The sequence below is a fragment of the Lathyrus oleraceus genome, chromosome 5 (genome assembly GCF_024323335.1).
Source record: "Lathyrus oleraceus cultivar Zhongwan6 chromosome 5, CAAS_Psat_ZW6_1.0, whole genome shotgun sequence".
Taxonomy (NCBI): domain Eukaryota; kingdom Viridiplantae; phylum Streptophyta; class Magnoliopsida; order Fabales; family Fabaceae; genus Lathyrus; species Lathyrus oleraceus.
In genome coordinates this window covers 78765163-78784746 of record NC_066583.1, presented here as the reverse complement: position 1 = coordinate 78784746, position 19584 = coordinate 78765163, and the positions used below count along the sequence as shown (strand labels likewise).

Here is a 19584-nt window from a genome sequence, read left to right as displayed (position 1 = left end):
ACCAGGTCAGAGAAGCTTGCAGATACGCTACTCACCATTCTTTCATAGAACACGGGTTTGACTGTATCCATGGACCAATCCGCTAACTCCTTCTCAGCCAGAGGTGGTTCGACTTGCGATGCCACTTCCCTCCATCGTTGCGCGTATTCCTTAAAAGACTCCTTATCTTTCTGATACATGCTGAGCAATTGCCTCCTATCTGGGGCCATATCCATATTATACTTATAATGCTGGATAAAAGCATCAGATAAGTCTTGGAAACAACGAATCCTACTCTGATCAAGGCTTAAGTACCACTTAGAGGGAGCACCCCTCAAGCTGTCTTGGAAGCAATGTATCATAAGTTTGTCATCCTCTACATGCGCAACCATTTTTCGATAGTACATAATAAGGTGACTCTTACACACGAGTGGCCCTCATACCTATCGAAATCTGGGGTCTTGAACTTCGCAGGAATCACAAGACCTGATACTAAGCACATCTCTTTAGCAGTAGCACCAAAAACTTGGTCACCTTCCATAGCCCTCAACCTTTTCTCAAGCATCTGGTAATTCTCCTTCATCCCTCTTATGTCTTCCTGCCTTTCCTCATCTTCATCTGAAAAGTCTGGAGCATGTTGTTGATCCTTAAAGTAGGGTTGCACATGTGCACGAACGAGAGGAGGTGCGAACGTGTGAACCACTGGATGATTTTCATTGATGGTCGGTAGAGGAGCCGTCCGCTGAGCGGATGGTGCAAAACCAGGGGCACCTTCAACTGTAGGCGTGAAACCGGGAGGTAAACCATAGGTTGGCCCGGTTGTTGGTACCGTTCTTGCAGGTTGGAGTTCAATCGATGGACCGGCGAGTTCTGAAACAACCGTTGTTTGGGTGTCTAACTTTGCCCTGATGACCTGTAATATTTCCATGACTTGACCCATGTTTCCACGTAGGTCTTCGAGCTCTGAGCTCACTCGCTCCAATTCATGCTCTTGATCTGCCATTCTTTGACGAGCTCTGGCACTAGTATTATACTGGTGTTGAAAATTCAGCGTGAAACTGGAGGAAGAAAGGACAGAATGAGACTCTGTTTTGAAAATGCATGAATGCATGTATGGATGCATTTTGTTTGCAAAACTCTTGGTTAGTTCAATCATTTATTTCAAAAATGTCACAACACTTGTTCGCAAATATTTAAAATAATAAGGAAATGAAACACAATAAAATGAATCTCAAAAGTGATTTTCATTAATTCATATCAAAGTTCAAATACAAAGAACGTGCTCATGGCTTATGGGCTTTCCGAACCGTAGCAAGGTCGGTAGTTAACCCTTCTAACATTGCCTTACAAAACTTAATGAAATTAAAGACTTGATGCGGGGTGTTCTCTGGACACATGCACCAATCAGCTTCTTGCAGCTTCTCAGGTATCTCTTGCATGATGGAACTCGCAAATCCGAACAGCTTCATAAATTTGCCCTTCCACTCAGTGTAAAGCCCTTGAAGATCTTGAATGATGCGCAAGTCTTCAGCCCTGGTCACCTCTATGTCCCTATAGAGGTTTCTCCAATATCTGCATTCACCTAGCAACACCATATAGGCAGCATCCTGATCCCCACCTTCAAGTGCCTGGATTCTAGCATCGACTCGATCCAAATGATGTTTCAACCGTGTGCAAACTCTTTCTGACTCTTCAGTCTTCAACTTCTCGCGTTCCAGAGTATCCTTGTATTTTTGAATGGTATTCTCCAATTCACGAGTACGAATCTCGGAAATCATCCGTGCTTCCCTTTTCATTTCAAGGGTCAGTTCCAGAGTCTTGTTGAGATTTTTGAATCCGGAGTAGAGCTCTATCCAACTCATCTTCCTTTGATTTGAACACAGATTTAGTGCTATAGAGCGCTTGTCCAAACTTTTCTCTCCTTGCTTCAGACTCTCTGGCTTTTTTGTTGGAGACTTCAAGCTCTTTGTCCTTCTTTTGTTGATCGTCTTTCAAGTTCCCATTCTCTATTGAGACTCGGCCAAGCTTGATTCTCAAATCAACATTTTCCAACTCCAACTCCTTGATACGGGCATTGAGCTTCTCTACATCTTCAGGTAATATGGGTTCTGGCTCCGGAACCAATGGATAAATAGAAGGATCAATTGGATAAGGGAGTTTAATCATCTGAACCCTCTCTCTAACCCAACAAGTGTAAGGCTCTTGGGCAATGACATTTCTCTTACCCAACTCCTTACCTTTCCTGATAACTGCTTGCCAAGACCTCTTGATCTTTTTCACCATGGGATGATCCGCTTCAACACCATGTAAGATAAAAGGCTCTAGAGCTTCAGCTTTTAGAGGGCCATTCATAGGGTACCCCTGCTGCCTCAGAGATAAAACGGCACATTGGGGAAGTCTCCAATGCTGACAATCACATTCTCGGTTTCCCAATCCCTGATATACCACTTAACATGACTGGAGGTGAGGGAAGCTAACTTCTGGAAGGGCTTGAGTTCCTTCGAGACAAAAGGACCTTTTTCGGGCATATGGGATCTAAACCAAGCATGCAACAACTGTGCACAGCATAAGACGATTCCTCCCTTCTTCTCATGACGATCATGGAGAGTGTAGTAGAGATCTGCCAAGAGGAACGGTACAAGGTTACCAGAGAGGAAAATTCTCACCGCCAGGTGGTCCACAAAATGGTCAATATTTGGGAAGAGGACTATCCCATATATCAACACGGCTAACACAGCATAAAAGGCTTCCCAATTCCCCTCTTTTTCCATCTTCTTGGCCTGATCTTCCAAGAACTTCCTAGAAAAACCACTGAAAGGTACTTTCACATCCCAATTGTCCACGACTTCAGAAACTTTCAGACCCAAAGCTGAAGATATTCTCTTGGGAGGAATATCTTCATCGAGCTTAGGAAATGGATTATGATCCTTCAAATTCCGGCCTATGATCCTCTCAACCTCCTCCAAGGTAGGAGCCAACTGGAAGTCAAAAAACGTGAAAAAACGTAGAGGTGGATCATAGAACTGAGCAATAGTCACTGCGGTCATCATGTCCATCTTCTCATTTAGGATGTCCAGAATTCTTCCATAGTTTTGTACAAAGCTGTTGAGTTTGAGGGGTGTTACTTTGGCACTCAACTTCTGCAGGCTGGTAAGGTCCACGTTCTTGTATTTGAACTGAAAAGTGCCTCTTCTCTCAGGATTCATCTTGCTAACAAGTCTTGGATTCCTGAAATAATGCGAAACAACTAAGAGTTTTGCTTTTTATACGTAAGCAATGAATGAATGGATGCAATGTTTTTGTTTTTTTTTTGGATAGGTTCAAAGGTCCGAGGTATGGATAAATTTGATTGCTTTTCCAAAACGGGGTTCTCACCGGGTATGATCTAGGGCTTTGTTACAAAGGATCCCCAGAGTCATTGATTCACAAGAATGTTTGACGCTTACGAGAAATACTTTTCGGTCGTCAACTCCATCAAGGGAATCTATTCTGGGTGAGGTTCTCGTACGTACCCTTACGAAGTATTCACCTCGGGAGTCCGTACTACGCAACCATCGACTGGGTTCTAGACAGGGTACTCAGAGTCATGGATTCAAAAGACTGTTTGACGCTTACGGAAAATACTTTCCGGTCATCAACTCCATCTAGGGAATCTATTCTGAGCGAGGTTCTCGTATCGATCCTTACGAAGTATCCACTTCGGGAATCCATACTACGCAACCATTATTTCTAGTTGGTCAAAGTTCAATGTTCTAAAAGGTTCTTAGAGTCATGGACCCCTTTGAAACATCGAAGCTTACGAGGTATACACCTCGGGCGACAATATTTGCAAAAGAATCTACTCTAAGTGAGGTTCTCGTACCGACTCTTACGAAGTATTCACCTCGGGAGTCTGTACTACTCAGCCATCGTCCTATCTTATATTTTTTTCACTCTAGACTCGGGTGTAGAGTCTTTCCCACATGCTTTGCAATCAAAATCCAAATACCCCACACGGTGGAACCAACATACAACAAATATCAATATAACAATAAAGATATTAAAAAGCAATAAATAAGGGAAAAGCCACATAATTAAACAAACAAAGGCACACAAACGTCCTAACTAGGCTTGACTCACTTAGGGATTTGTCTTCCCCAGCAGAGTCGCCATCTGTCGCACCTCGAAAAAAATGGGGATACGACTACAAAGCGAAGCGCGATCGCACGCTCGCAATGATGGACAGAACAGAGTTGCCACCGAACTTTATTTATTCCTAAGAGGGAAAGGGGAAACATCGATAAAACCCAAGACAAAGAAAGGATAATATATGGTCATCGCAACCAATATCAGGGTTCGGGAGTCGATTACGCAAGGGGAAGGTATTAGCACCCCTCACGTTCGTTGTACTCAACGGGAACCATTAGGTCAGTTGTGTGCGTTAGTGTTAGTTGAAATATTAGGCTTTTCGAATTATTAGGTGGGAAAGAAAGAATAAAAGAAAGGAAAATGTTTTTGGATTTTTGACGAAGGACTAAACCTAAGTTTTTTATTAGTGGGCCTGACAAGATTTACAAATCCTGCTCCTACGTATCTCAAAAGAGAAATCAAGGCTTACGTAGTTCTGGGTAGAAAAATGTTTGTTTGTTGGTCGATTTTAGCGAAAGCTATATTGTATTAATCAACGAAAACATTATTTTACCCAAAACAGATGAGGACTGGACGCATACCACACATCGAACGGATTTATAAATCTACATTCGGAAAAGCGTCATTTATCTCGACTCAACAATCGTGGCCGAAACATTGTTTTATATCACTTAAGACAAGATACCTTTCGTTTATGAAAAAGGTTTTTGATTAATCACACGGCGGCGAGAAAAGGGTTTGATTGGTTGGATGTATTTTGAATGATGGCGAGAACTTGGATGAGCGAGATATACATCTCGAATCCTAGTCTCAGGAGTGTGTGGTATACACCAAGTTCCATTTCCATCTTATTTGAAAGAGATTAAGATAGGAATTAGGTATTTTGGAATTTGATTGAGAAAGGGTTTGAAGAAACCGCATTGACAATTTTAGACGATGGCGAGAGCTAAGATAGGCGAGGCATACGTCTCAAATCTTAATCTCAGGAGTTCATGGTATACACCATGTTCCATTTCCACCTTTATTGAAAAAGTTTAAATAAGAATTAGGTATTTTGAGTTTTGTTGTGAAAATGACTTGACCCTAGATCAAGTATTAATGGACGTTTAAGAGAAATTTGAATGAGTGTTTGAGAGAAAACAAAGTGGATGAATTTGGATGATGGCGAGAACTAGAATTGGCGAGGTATACATCTCGAATCCTAGTCTCAGGAGTGCGTGGTATACAACACGTTCCACTTCCATCTTATTGAAAAGGTCTTAACTATAAATTAATATTTTTTTTGAATTTATTAGAAAAAATGGCTTGACGTTGAAATCAAGCGTTTGATGAAAGTTTGAAAGAAATGGAATAGAATAGGAGGGAGGAATGAATTGATTTGTTTATTGAGAAAATACTCGACGTTGGATCGAGTCATTGTTTTTTGATCTTTTGGAAATGGTTGATTTTATTCTTGTGTTAGTATCTAACTAAACAGTCAAACAAATAAAGAACTAAACAGTACAAAATTATTACACATCGGGGGAGTGGGGTACATTTTGTCAAATGGGGATTCGAAATCATGAAATAATTAAATCGGGCCCAAACAACAAATAATGCAAAGTATGAGTGTAAGTGCAAGAGAACCGGCTCATTGTAAGAAAGCCCAAGAGTAAGCTATGTGAGGTTGATGGCGATGCTTAAAAGCAATCGACTTACAAGGGTATGAAAATGGGCTCGACATTGAATCGAGAAAAGTGTGATTTTAATAGTTTAAAATGGTTTTGAATGGATGATGAAATTAAAAGAAAACAATTATGTGTTATTAAATGATAATGAAACTATGAGTACGGGAGAAATTATACTAAAACATAAACATGGAAAAAATGAATGCTAAAAGAAATAAAATGCTATATACGAGTATCGAACCCACTCCACTAAAGATCATGAAACTACCCTTTCTCCACTAGGCCATTTATGATTAGTTATTATTTACAACAAACACTTGGGTATATAAACCAGAACAAATTGGAATAAAAGTTTAAAAAAAAAAAAAAAAAAAAAAAAACTAAAATGAAGTAGTCTGTTGGACTACCAAATGGGGGAAACCAAGAAAATTAAACCCATCCGCTTGGCTGTTGGGTTCTAGAGGCTAGTGGATTGGGAATATGAAAACAATTCATTACTATACACCATTAAATAAAAAGCAGGAATACTAAACGTATTAACTAATTTTTTGGTTTAAAGTATTTGTTTCTTTTAAATAAAAAGGAAAAAAAATGTGAAGTACAGTAACGAAGAAAGGCCTCTCGTCGTCCTCCCCTGCATTCTCTTCTCAATCCTCTCTCTCAATCTCGTGCTCGACCTCAAGAATCTCTCTCTCGCTCTCAACGATTCATCACCTCTCAGGCTCTCTTACTCTAAAATGCAAGGACCATGGTTTAAGGAGGAACAAAAGGAAAAGGCTCACCCTCGGTAACGACGATGGCTCAGGTAATGCTATGAATCTTCTCCCTTCGCCCTTTAAACAATGATTTTGCCTTGATTTTGGAATTAGGTTTCTTGGTGGAGCTCTTGTCCGCCTCCAATTTTTTAGGGTTTCGTCTTTCAGGTTTTTCCGTTCCCTCTCACGCTGATTCTCTTCCTCTATTTATCTTCTGCAGATTAGGGTTTTTGATTTGGTCCTTGGTGGTCCAGAAGGGGCGTCCCTACGAACTACTTTTTGGATGCTCAGATTTGGATTGCCCTGTTTATTGTTAAGTCCGAAAATGGTAAACAGACATACACTTTCTTCTTCGCTTTTGTCTTATTCCTCTTTTGGAACATTTTGTTTAAAAAAATTATTGCCTTGTTGATTGCTTTGTGTTACTGCAGTGAAAATTTGGAGTAAAAGCTTCTTCAATCAACTTCAAAAGATGGTTAGGAACCTTGTAAATGCAACATTGTTCCTAGAATGGTTTTAAGGCTTTGAAGCTTACTGACTGTTATGGTTTGGGTTCAGGTGACCTTCATTCCATTATGACCTGTTGTGGTTCCATTGAAGGAAGGTTAAGGGATTGGCTTCAAGTGTGGAAAACGGTTTGAAAACTTCTGTTTCTACCCCTTTTATTTTCTTCTGTTTGATGCAGTGTTTAAAGTCGGTTGCAATGTTCACCTGTAACTTGGTTTGGGGAATCTCACGACAACAAATGGTAATCTTTTGTTCCTTGTTTACGCTTTTCGTGGCATATTACAAAGGTGGTGAAATTGCATAGGGTTTGGTGCATTGCATTGATTGGTGAGCTGCCATGGGTGTGATGGTTCAAAGTCTCGATGAAGAGCACTCCTTTGGGCAAGAAATTCCTTATCCGTTGTTATGACTTGACTGATACGATGGAGGTTAGTGAAAAAAGGTTGTTGCACTTGAAACGGCAATTAGCATCTGCTCTCTATTTAGCAATACCACAATCAGGTAAAGGCTGGTTCTGGTTTGGATTTTCAAAGGGTCACAATGGTTCCACTTTATGAGATATGGAAACACGTCTAAATGCAATAATAAGCAATACTGGTGCAAAAAGAGTCTACCGTGATTGTCGGGTTAAAATGCTACTGCAGTAGGTGCAACAGTGGCAGGCGGTGTTGCTGCAAGTAAAACATGGCTAATGATGCTCCTTAAGCTGCAAATAAACTTGGTGAAGACCTTTGTAAAGTAATATCGCGAGAAGAAGTCTTCAAGTTAACAACGGTATGCAACGATAATTATAATGTACACCGCAAGTTTGCCTTTTTTATGAGCTTTGAATTTCAATGAAATTTGATATGTTCTCTTTTGTGAGGGATTTCTTCATGTGTTACAACTAGTGCATTCATCTTGGCAGGTACGTAAATTGTGGGGTCTCTAAGATCTTCACCAACCTAGAGCCTAGAACCTAGGGCTGAGAGGCTATCCTTACCAGCCTCTTGTCTTTGCGATTTGGCCTACTGTCTGAAACATTTTCGAGTGAGAGGTGACTAATCAAAAATTCTGCAGGATTCTTATGGTAACTTTGATATATTTCCATCAACTTCTCAAGGCTCTCTTTCTAGCAGATATCTTCTTATCCCGAAGTTTTCTTTCAGTAGCTTCAACCATTAGTTTCAAGGGAGCGTGCTTCAGGTTTGAACTGCAAATACCACAGGTTACAGTTCCTTTGCCACCATAGGCGTGATGACTACATGCTACAGCATCTTAAGCTCTGGCATCTAAGGTAAGTTTTCTAACCACATTCTAGTTCGGAATCAGTGTTGGTTGAAAAATAGTTGATAGTAACTATGACATTCGCACCATAAAGCTTCGAATTTATTACATGCCTTAAATCTATTTGAGCGTATTTGGTATCAAAGAGCACACTCAGATCTAACCGTCGAACTATCTGTCATGCAGGAACTGAAGACCAAGTGGTTGCAAGGAAACAAAACAGGTTGCTTGAACCAGCCCCAGGCAGAGAGGGCACTTGAGTGAAATGAAGCATTTTGGGCTTTGTTTTAAACAAGTTCCATCTTAGGATTTATACATCCTCTTCCTACATCCGCAGCCTGAAAAGATCTCTCTGTGGATATCTTCTGAGAAATTTCAGTGGCTGATGTTGACCCATTCTGGGCAATGTCATGATCGGGCATCCCATATGTAAATTTGTTTTCTTGATTGTCTTCAAACAGGGATGAGTAGTATGCCGGATCGTATATAGAGCCACCAAGTATCTCATTGGAATTTGAGCGTTGCCTTGCTATTGCAGGTGTCGCAGGACTCAAAAAACTACTCCGTAAGTCATAGTTCGCTGCTTGTTGTCTTTGTGTATTATTTTCTTTGTTATGATATTTAACAGCTGCTGTTGGTGCCATACGACTGACATTATTGCTTCGTGAATTGGTAGGGGCGGCAATGGACAACCACATGCGTGCTTTCTTGATGCGCCGACTAACGAATAAACTTGGAGGTGTATCATGGCATGGTGGTATGGTTGCAAGTGTGCAGACTTTCTTCCGCCAATCTCAGGAAAGAGGTAGCCGGCTTAAAGTTTACCCGAGTTTCCATCGCGGGAGACCTTGCCTTGTAAGTAGTCTTAGCTTCTCGGAGTGTAGCGATGCGTTTACAAATTCTGGATGGAGCTAAGAATGTGAATGAAGAAAAAGAGATTGAAAGCGTGAGGTTTTGGATCATCGGCACTTTGGATGGGAAAAGAGGAGAGTGGGAGCGTGAATGCAGTGTGTTTGTGAACAACACCATTAGACAATTCGCTTAGCAAATTAGTCTTCTTTTTTTTTTATTTGCTTTAGCTTCTCTCTGTATTCTCTCTTCTGATAAGTTGACAAGAGCAACATATGTGTATCTTTAATGCATACTTTCAATTTATCCAATCCACACGTGATAAAGTAAAGTCTTTTTTTGTTTTTGTTGGATAATTGTTTTGGATTAAATGGACTTTGGGTTAGTTGGTTAATTGTTATGATTGAATGGATTTTGGATATGAAATGGTTTAAATTGGTTCCAAATGGATAATGAAAATGGATATGGATTTTGGATATAGTTTGAAAAAAATGGATTTAAAAATAGAGTTGGGTTATTGGATTTGGATATGGGCTGAAATTTGTAAACTCATGCAAAACATTTTATGATAAGAAAAAAAATGGTTAAATGGTGTACCAACAAATAATACAACCATGGCTAATTAATCGAAACTTCTAAAATTAAATCGACAAAAAGTATTGAAATAATTTCCAAAATTAATCTAATCCTCAAAATCAATTTGAATCTCTAAAGTCAATATTGGATCAAAATCAAATTGAACTTAGTTCGCTACTCCTAGAATTAATTCGAAAATGATGAAATGATTATGGATACATGATTAAGGATTTGGAGGTTGATGGTTGCCTTTGGTCATGAATGTATGCAAATGAACTTTAGGCCAAGTGCCAAATAAAAATGGAAAAAATTCAGGACCAAAATCGGGGTATGACACACCTGCCTGGTCACAGTTGCATACGATGCTGCTTCAACCCACTAGGTGAAGTAATCAATAGCTACGAGAATAAAACGGTGCTCATTCGACGCCTTAGGTTCGATCATGCCAATCATGTTAATTCCCCACATGGAGAAAGGCCATGGTGAGGAAATCACATTCAGAAGTGTCGGGGGAATATGAATTTTATCCGCATAAATCTGACACTTGTGGCATTTCTTCACGTACTTGCAGCAGTCAGACTCCATTGTCAGCCAATAGTAGCCTGCTCTCAACATCTTCTTCGCCATAGCATGTCCATTGGAATGAGTACCAAATGAACCCTCATGGACTTCAGTCATCAACAGGTCTGCTTCATGTCTATCCACATATCTGAGCAGAACCATGTCAAAATTCCTCTTGTAAATCACATCACCATTAAGGTAGAAACTGCCAGATAATCTCCTCAGAGTCTTCTTATCTTTAACAGATGCCCCAGGAGGGTAAGTCTGACCTTGGAGAAAACACTTGATATCATAATACCATGGCTTATCATCTTTCACTTCCTCAACTGCAAACACATGAGATGGTCTATCCAAGCGCATCATGGTAATATTGGGGACTTCATTCCAATAATTGACAGCAATCACTAAAGCAAGCGTAGCGAGAGCATCCGCCATCTGATTCTCGTCTCGAGGAATGTGATGAAAGTCAACTTTAGTAAAGAAAGTTGAAATCCTCCTCACATAATCTCTATATGGGATGAGGCCAGGCTGATTCGTCTCCCATTCACCCTTAATTTGATTAACAACAAGGGCCAAATCACCATAAACATCAAGATGTTTGATCCTAAGATCAATACATTCCTCCAAATCCATAATACAAGCCTCATACTCCGCCATATTATTCGTGCATTTGAAAGTTAGCCTTGCTGTAAAAGGAAAATGTGTGCCTTGAGGAGTAATAATTACTGCCCCAATACCATTTCCATACTGATTGACAGCACCATCGAACACCATACCCCATCGGAAACCAGGATTTGGCCCTTCATTGAGCGTAGGCTCATCCAATCTTTCATCTTCAAATACAGAATCTCCTCATCAGGGAAGTTGTATTGCACAGACTGATAATCTTCAATTGGTTGATGCGCAAAATGGTTAGCCAAGATACTATCTTTAATAGCTTTTTGATCTCAATACTTAATATCATACTTAGATAACAACATCTGCCAATGAGCAATTATCCCTGTTAAAGCAGGCTTCTCAAAGATATACTGGATTTGATCCATTTTGGATATCAACCAAGTTGTATGATTCAACATATACTGGCGTAAGTGCTTAGTAGCCCAAGCCAGAGCACAACATGTCTTCTCATGCATTGAGTACCGAGACTCACAGTCAGTGAACTTCTTACTCAAATAGTATATTGCATTTGAGCCTCTCTCATTTTGGACTTGGGTACCGAGACTCACAGTCAGTGAACGAAAAAATAAATAAATAAATAAAATATAACAGAAAAATTTTGGACTTGGGCCTCTCTCATTTGAGCCCACAGGTCCACAAAAATCAGGTTTATCAATTCAGAGTTTCAGTGAAACAAAATTCCATTCTATTCCTATTACCCTGGCATGGAAAAAGATAGTGAGAGAAGAGCTAACAGAGTTCAGAGCAACCTCCAGAGACTGAAGGGAAATCATCGGCAAAGAACCAATTCCCTCTCATATAAACCCTCAGATTACTTTGCAAACCCAACCGGGCAATTCAATTTCATTCGATCTCTCCAGTCAGGTTTGCCTTATTCCCATTACTTTATGCTTTTAATTTGAATGCTCTGAATGTATGAGGTATTATGGGTGAATTTGATACCCTTTTGATGCATGTGTTTGACAAGAGGTTTAGGCCTCCTACCCTTGGTTGCTTTTTGTGAATTTTGATGGCATGATTCATGTGGTTACATTTTGATTTGGGGGAAACTCTTGATTACCCTATCTTGTTTCTCTAACCTGTTTGTTGAGTTTTGTTTTGTAAGGGCTCATATGACTCTTGCAGAGATGGCTTGCTTGGTGTTCCACTTTATTTGTGGGATACCACCTGGAGGTTTATTCCGATTACCTATACTGACTCACTTTCTTTGATGATGTTTAGCTTGGAAGAGTCTTTGGGTTTCTTATTTATCTAATTGATGTTACTTCGGATCTTTATCCGTACGGTAGATCTCTCGATCCCTTTACTTTTCCCGCATGTTACCGATTTCTTAGGTTTCGTATAGCCTCTCGTGGCATGTCATTTAAAGGTAGTGCGGTTCCTTCATCTAGGACTGCCTTTTTGCATGAGCATCCCTAAACACCCCAAACTCATTGATTTTTCTTCTCCTAAGAACACGTTATCTCCTTCTACTACAGGCGAGTAAGTCTCCAAAGGTCGAGCATCCAGTAGATTGCGTAGTAACGTCGTTCACACCAAAACACAACCCTTACCCCATAGGTGGTCGAACTACGTTTTGCTATGATTTTCATCCCAGATGAGATACGTAGGCATAAGACGCGATGTCTTAGCGAGCACACTCCTCGTTAACCCATAGGTAGCCAAGCTATGAAGACTCTGATTCTCAGATTCAGATGAGATACGTATGCAGTGGATGCGACGTCCGTGGGAGTCATTTTCTTTTGACCCTTCTTTTAGTAAGTAATACATTAGATAAACATACACGCTTTTCTCATCCCTTCAGTCATGTTTGCACAAATAAATCTTCATAAAAAACAACAACCTTTGCAACAAATGTGAAAAGGGCTCCCTAGGAGTACCTAGGATGCTTTGGGTTCCTAACACCTTCCCATTGCATAACCAACCCCCTTACCCAGATCTCTGACATTTTTACTAGTTTTTGATTCGATAAAACTTTTAGGTTTTTGTTCGCTTTCTAACCATTCCTTTGGATAAATAAAAATGCGGTGGCGACTCGACTTGTATGATTTACCTTGGATTTAGTCAATATGTCTAATGGTAACGAATACCCCGCTACAGAAAAGTGGCGACTCTGCTGGGGAGTAACACTGCATCCTAGTGGGTTTTGTCTATTTTTCATATTTGTTGTATTGTATTGTATTGTCTTGTGACATATTTTTGTGCAATTTGGGATTACTGTACTGTATGTAATGATTGAATTGCTTGATATTAATTCCTTGTATGCTTGGTGATCTTTGTGAGATGAGTTATATACCCGGACTCGAGTGCACTTAGGATAGGAGAATGGCGTAGTCTTGTTGACTTATGTGGAGTTATTCCTTAGCAAGTTGACTTGCAAGTCCATTCACTTGGTGGAGGTTATGTTGGGATCAATAATGTCACACAAGTAAGTTGTGGTTAGACATTACTCTTTCCAATATAGACCTTAGAAGCCAATGACCTTAGTTTACCAAGCCCATCTTGGCCTATTCTTAGGATGTAGTGCGAAAGTCGTTCAAGTGTAAGATTTGATACGATTGTTACGCGATACTACACTCATAAGAGTCTCTCTTGAGAATATTTTCGGAATACGAGTAGTCGTTTCTCCAATAATATCCGAAAGATGGGATGATGACTATGGGAACCTCTTGTAGAACATGTTTGGCAGGTTTAAACCCTAGTACACTCCCTTTTGGGTGGTTCTTAACCTAACTCCATGCTCGTGACTTACAACAAACCCTTGATTCATGGTTGATCCGTTCATGAGTCCTTAATATCAATGGAACTTGGGTGTTGATAAGGTGTAAACCATAATCCACCAAAATGGATGATTGATATTAAGGATAACATGATCCATTCCATGACCTTTGTTTGGTGTGCTTTGCTTGATCCTTGAGTGTGATTGTTGCATTCATGCATTCATTCACCCATTTGCATTCATATCATCAAAATAATAAGAAAATTTTCAAGGAACTTAAGAGGTCTATTTGCAAAGTTTTCAGACATGGAAAGACAAAGAAGGAATACAAAGAAGTACAGTTTCAGACAACCAGACTTGAAAGAGTTAGGGAATTTGACATCTTATGTATTAGATCCCTTGGGTTTCAAAGCTCATTTTGGGAAGCTTCTTCCTCTCTTGACTACTCAGGTGGATGAAGGATTGGTGAGTGTATTGGCGCAGTTTTATGATCCCTTGTACCGTTGCTTCACGTTTCCGGATTTTCAGCTTTTGCCTACACTTGAGGAGTATGCTTATCTTGTGAGCATACATGTTCTGGATCAGTTGCCGTTCAGTGGCTTGGAAAGGGTTCCCACTTCTCAAGAGATAGCAGACATGTTACACATAGATGAATCTCTGGTTGATGCTCATACGACTACCAAAGGGGGAATTCAAGGTCTCCCCTATGAGTTCCTCATTGCTCAAGCTACTATATATGGGAAGGCCATGAGTGAGGATGCCTTTGAAGCCATATTTGTACTTCTCATCTATGGATTGGTATTGTTCCCCAACATCGAGAAGTTTGTGGATGTGAATGCTATTAGGATCTTCTCTACTCTTAATCCCGTTCCGACTCTGTTGGGCGATACCTACTTCTCTTTGCATATGAGGAATGCAAAGGGTGGTGGCGCCATTGTGTGTTGTTTGCCTCTGTTGTATAAGTGGTTTATTTCTCACTTACCTCAGACGGTCGCTTTCAAGGAGAACAAGGAATGTCTACGGTGGTCCACGAGACTTATGTCTCTCACTAATGATGATATCTCTTGGTATAACTGTGTGTATGATGGTGTGCAGATTATTGACTCTTGTGGCGAATTCTCCAATGTACCTCTTCTTGGTACCTGTGGTGGGATTAACTACAATCCTGTTTTGGCACGTCGGCAACTTGGGTTCCCCTTAAAGGATAAACCCAATAACATTCTGTTAGAGGGTGTATTCTTTCAGGATGGTAAAGATCCCCAAGGCATGAAAGCTAGGATGGTCCGCGCTTGGCGCAAGATTCATAGGAAAGGAAGGAAAGAGTTGGGTCCTAAGAATTGCATCGCTTTGGAGCCTTACACTATTTGGGTTAGGAAGAGGGCGTCTAAGTATCTCATGCCTTACGAGTATCCGAGACCTACACCTATGATTATGGCTGGGCCTTCAACCCTCCTTAATCAAGGAGTAGAGGAGTTGAGAGACGAAGACCGTTCACATGCCTGGATCCGTGAACGTGAAGAGTTGCTTCAGCAGATTAAGGAGAAGGATGCGTTGATTGAGTTTCTTGAGCATCAGGTTATTGATGACCCTGATGATGTATGGACTTCTCTACTTCCTCAGTCTTCTAAGTTCTGGAAGAGGAGGTATGATCGACTCGCCAAAGAGAAGGCCGATATGGAGGAAGCCTACGAGAGGGAGGTGAAGAGGCTTCGCGCATCTTATCTTCCTGTGTCCCGAGCTTTGGATGATTGTTTCTAGGGATCCATAGGATGATTATTTTCCTTTTCTCTTGTATATGATTGACGATGCTGCACTTCTTTTCCCTGATATTATTTGATGAGATATTTCCATATGTGATAAAATGCTTAATATTTCCAGAATTTGCAAATAAAACTCTAAAGTTCCTTAGAAATAAAAAAACAAATCATATGCACAAACATTGCATGCATCATATGCATAAGCAGGTTTTGTTTCCGGTCCCTTGCCCTGTGGTCTAACTCTGTGTCCTTCATTTATTTTAAAGACAAGCTGACTCACCGGTACTACACTAGAGCCAACATTTCAAGACTGATGGATCACTTAGAGCAAGAGAACCACGAGCTGAAAGAGGAAGTGGCCAGATTGACTGCCCTAATGGAGTCATTCATGGCTGCCCAGAGCCCGTCTTCTCCGACACCTTCAACTCCTCCCCAGAGGACAGTTATCTCTGAGATTGTCTCCTCTACTATGCCCGCTGCCAGTGCATACTTTATTCCAACAGCCATGCCAACCGGGTTCCCGTGGGGGATGCCTCCCAATTTCATGCCTGAGGGTCCTGTTCCTACCTTTGCTTCTCTGTCGGCATCTAGCCCGGTCCTTGCCGTTCCTCCTCCTGTCGTGCATACTTTGCCCAAGGTAGACGACACCATCTATCTTTCTGAGTCGTCTGAGGGTCCAGATGTTTATGAGAAGATGGATGCTATGAACGACCAATTTCTTGAGCTTCGCAAGGAATTGAAAACTCTTAGAGGGAAGGATCTTTTCGGCAAGTCTGCTGCCTAACTCTGCTTGGTTCCTAATGTGAAGATCCCTGTGAAATTCAAGGTCCCTGATTTTGAAAAGTACAAAGGAAATACTTGTCCTCTCAACCACCTGGTCATCCACTACTTTCAGGACAGTCTGTCCGATGCCGTTTTCGTTGGTACATGGGTTTAGACAGCGCGAACATCCGATCCTTCAATGATCTCGGCGAAGCCTTTGTCAAGAAGTACAAGTACAACGTGGATATGGCTCCCGATAGAGATCAATTGAGAGCCATGTCCCAGAAGGATAAAGAAATATTTAAGGAGTACGCCCAGAGGTGGCAGCACAGATCGTGCCTCCGCTAGAAGAGAAAGAGATGACTAAGATCTTTTTGAAGACTTTAAGTTCTTTTTATTATGAGCGGATGATTGCTATCGCTCCTTCTGACTTCACCGAGATGGTGAATATGGGGATGCGTATAGAAGAAAGGGTCAATGAAGGACGATTAACCAGAGAAGAAGGCTCTTCTGCCAAACGTTATGGGGCGTTTGCAAAGAAGAAAGATGCAGAGGAACATGCTGTGATCTCCCATGATAAACCAAGAAGACCCTCTATGAGGAGGAAGACTGTGCGTCCCACTAGTAACCAGCACCAGGTGGCTCATATAGCACCTGTTTTCAGAGACAATCAACAGTATCAGCAACATAGTAACAATCAGCAACCACATCCGCAATATCAGCAACAACAGCACCGACCGCAGCAGCAGGCCTACCAGCCTCGAAACAGTAATCAAACCAGCACGAGTTACGAGAGGAAAAGGGTCACCTTCGATCCTATTCCTATGACGTACGCAGAGTTATATCCCTCTTTGATAGAAAGGAAGCTGATTACTCCGAGAGACCCACCGGCTATACCTGCTAACCCCCAGTGGTGGTATAAGCCTGAGTTATATTGTGTTTACCATTCTGGTGCTCCCGGCCACGACGTGGAGAATTGTTACCCTTTGAAGACCAAGGTTCAAGACCTTGTGAGGTGTGGTATTCTATGTTTTGAGGACGTAGGACCTAATGTGAAGAAGACCCCATTGCCCGAACATGGGAAATCTGTCAACATGGTCCAGGGATGCCCTGGAAAATACAAGGTCAAATATGTCAGTCATATTCAACAGTCTCTGGTCCAGATGCATCGTTTGTTGTGTGACTACAGTCATTATGAGCATGACCATGATAGATGCCGAGTCTGCTCTGTTAACCGATTAGGTTGTCGCCAAGTGCGTAAAGATGTTCAGGAAATGCTGGACGAAGGAGTCATTAAGATCCTTCAAAACAGGAATGTTGATGAAAATGAGCCTGAGGTCAATGTGATCTCCCTAGTGTTCCAGATACCCGAGCCTGTTATCATCGAGTACAATGGTAGCAAGCAGAAGGCTTCTCCCGCTCTGATCATTAAGCCTGCTGGTCTTGTGCCTTACTCCTCTGAAAAGGCAGTTCCCTATCGCTACAACGTCGTAGCAGTAGAGAATGGGAAAAAGGTGTCCTTGCCCTCTTCTTCTATTGTGAATATTGCCGATGTTAGCGGTTTGACCCGTAGTGGCCGTGTATTTTCAGCACCGCCGAAGCCTCAAATTAATGTTGATTTTGTTGAACGCCCGATCGGGAACGCTGTGAATTCTCCGAATCCGGCACTTGCTGTTAATCCCTCCTCCGTACTGAAAACTCCTACTTCTGTTGGCCCGAGTGGCAATGTGAAAGAAGACTGTGATGAGATGCTGAGACTCATCAAAAGGAGCGAGTACAATGTTGTAGACCAACTTCTACAAACACCATCCAAAATATCGGTGTTATCATTGCTCTTAAATTCAGAACCACACCGAGAGGCTCTGCAGAAGGTGTTGGATGTGGCATATGTAGATCACGATGTCACTTTGGAGCAATTCGATAGCATTGTTGCAAACATTACTGCTTGCAACAACCTGAGCTTTTGTGACTCTGATCTCCCTGAGGAGGGAAGAGATCACAACCTGCCTTTACACATATCTATGAATTGCAAAGACGACGCCATGTCCAATGTGCTGGTGGACATTGGGTCATCATTGAACGTATTGCCAAAGTCCACTCTCTCAAAGCTATCATATTAAGGGCCTCCCATGAGGCAGAGTGGAGTAGTTGTGAAGGCTTTCGATAGGTCTCGTAAGACCGTGATTGGGGAAGTTGATCTCCCAATCATGATCGGACCAAGTGATTTCCAGATTACCTTCCAGGTTATGGACATTCACCCATCGTATAGTTGTCTCTTAGGCAGACCACGGATTCACGAGGCAGGCGCCGTGACGTCCACCCTACACCAGAAATTGATATTCGTGAAAAACAAGAAGCTGGTGGTGGTAGGGGGAGAAAGGGCTCTCCTGGTTAGCCATTTGTCTTCCTTCTCTTATATAGATGCTGAGGTTGAAATTGGAACTCCTTTCCAAGCTTTATCTATAGCTGAGCCTATTGAGAAGAGAACTCCTTCATTTGCTTCCTACAAAGATGCAAAGTTGGCCATTGAGCGTGGTGCAACCACTGGCTTAGGAAAAATGATTAAGTTAGAAGACAATGAGTCCCGGGCTGGCATAGGTTTTTCTTCTGGTACTTTCACCAAGAAAGGGCTATTCAAGAGTGGAGGTTTTATCCACACTGGTATAGATGAGGAGGCTGCTGCCGTTTTAGAAGAAGATACAAAGGATTCTGGCAATTTCATCATCCCTGGAGGGGTCTGCAACAATTGGGTCGCTGTGGATATTCCAGCAGTTGTCCATAAGTCAACGTAATAATCACTTTGTTTGAAAACCCTTCTCCCATTCCAAAAGGAGGAGCGATGACATTGTTGGCGCATAAAAACAATGATATTTTCATTCAATAAATTCATGTTAAATGTTTGTTTTTCCAAATTATTTTCCCTTTTTGCTTTTGCATGAAATTGGTGATCACATAAAACCCTAAAAAATAAAATAAAATCGATCTTTTTCATCCGCATAATAATTTGCCTTGTTTGAATTCTAAAGCTTTTCATATCCAAAAATCATCATGCAGGTTGATTTCTAAACCCATTGAACATGATGACCCAACACCATCTCGCAATTTTGAATTCCCTGTATTTGAGACAGAGTAAGATGATGTTGAAGAGATTCCTGATGAAATCACCCGACTACTTGAGCATGAAGAGAAAATCATTCAGCCGCATCTTGAGAATCTGGAAACAGTCAACTTGAGGTCTGAAGATTGCGTGCGAGAGGTAAAGATTGGGGCACTTCTGGAAGAATCTGTTAAGAAGGGGTTGATTAAGTTGCTACGAGAATATGTTGACGTCTTTGCCTGGTCATATGAAGACATGCCTGGTCTAGATACTGATATTGTGC

The 19584-nt window shown here is 41.3% G+C and overlaps 1 protein-coding gene across 1 annotated transcript; it reads right to left on the bottom strand.

The window, feature by feature from the left end:
- Positions 1-355: 355 nt before the first annotated feature.
- LOC127078842 (uncharacterized) lies at positions 356-982 on the bottom strand. The gene has a single exon (XM_051019264.1). The coding sequence runs from the start codon at positions 980-982 to the stop codon at positions 356-358; it is 627 nt and encodes a 208-aa protein (XP_050875221.1).
- Between the last annotated feature and the right edge of the window lie 18602 nt (positions 983-19584).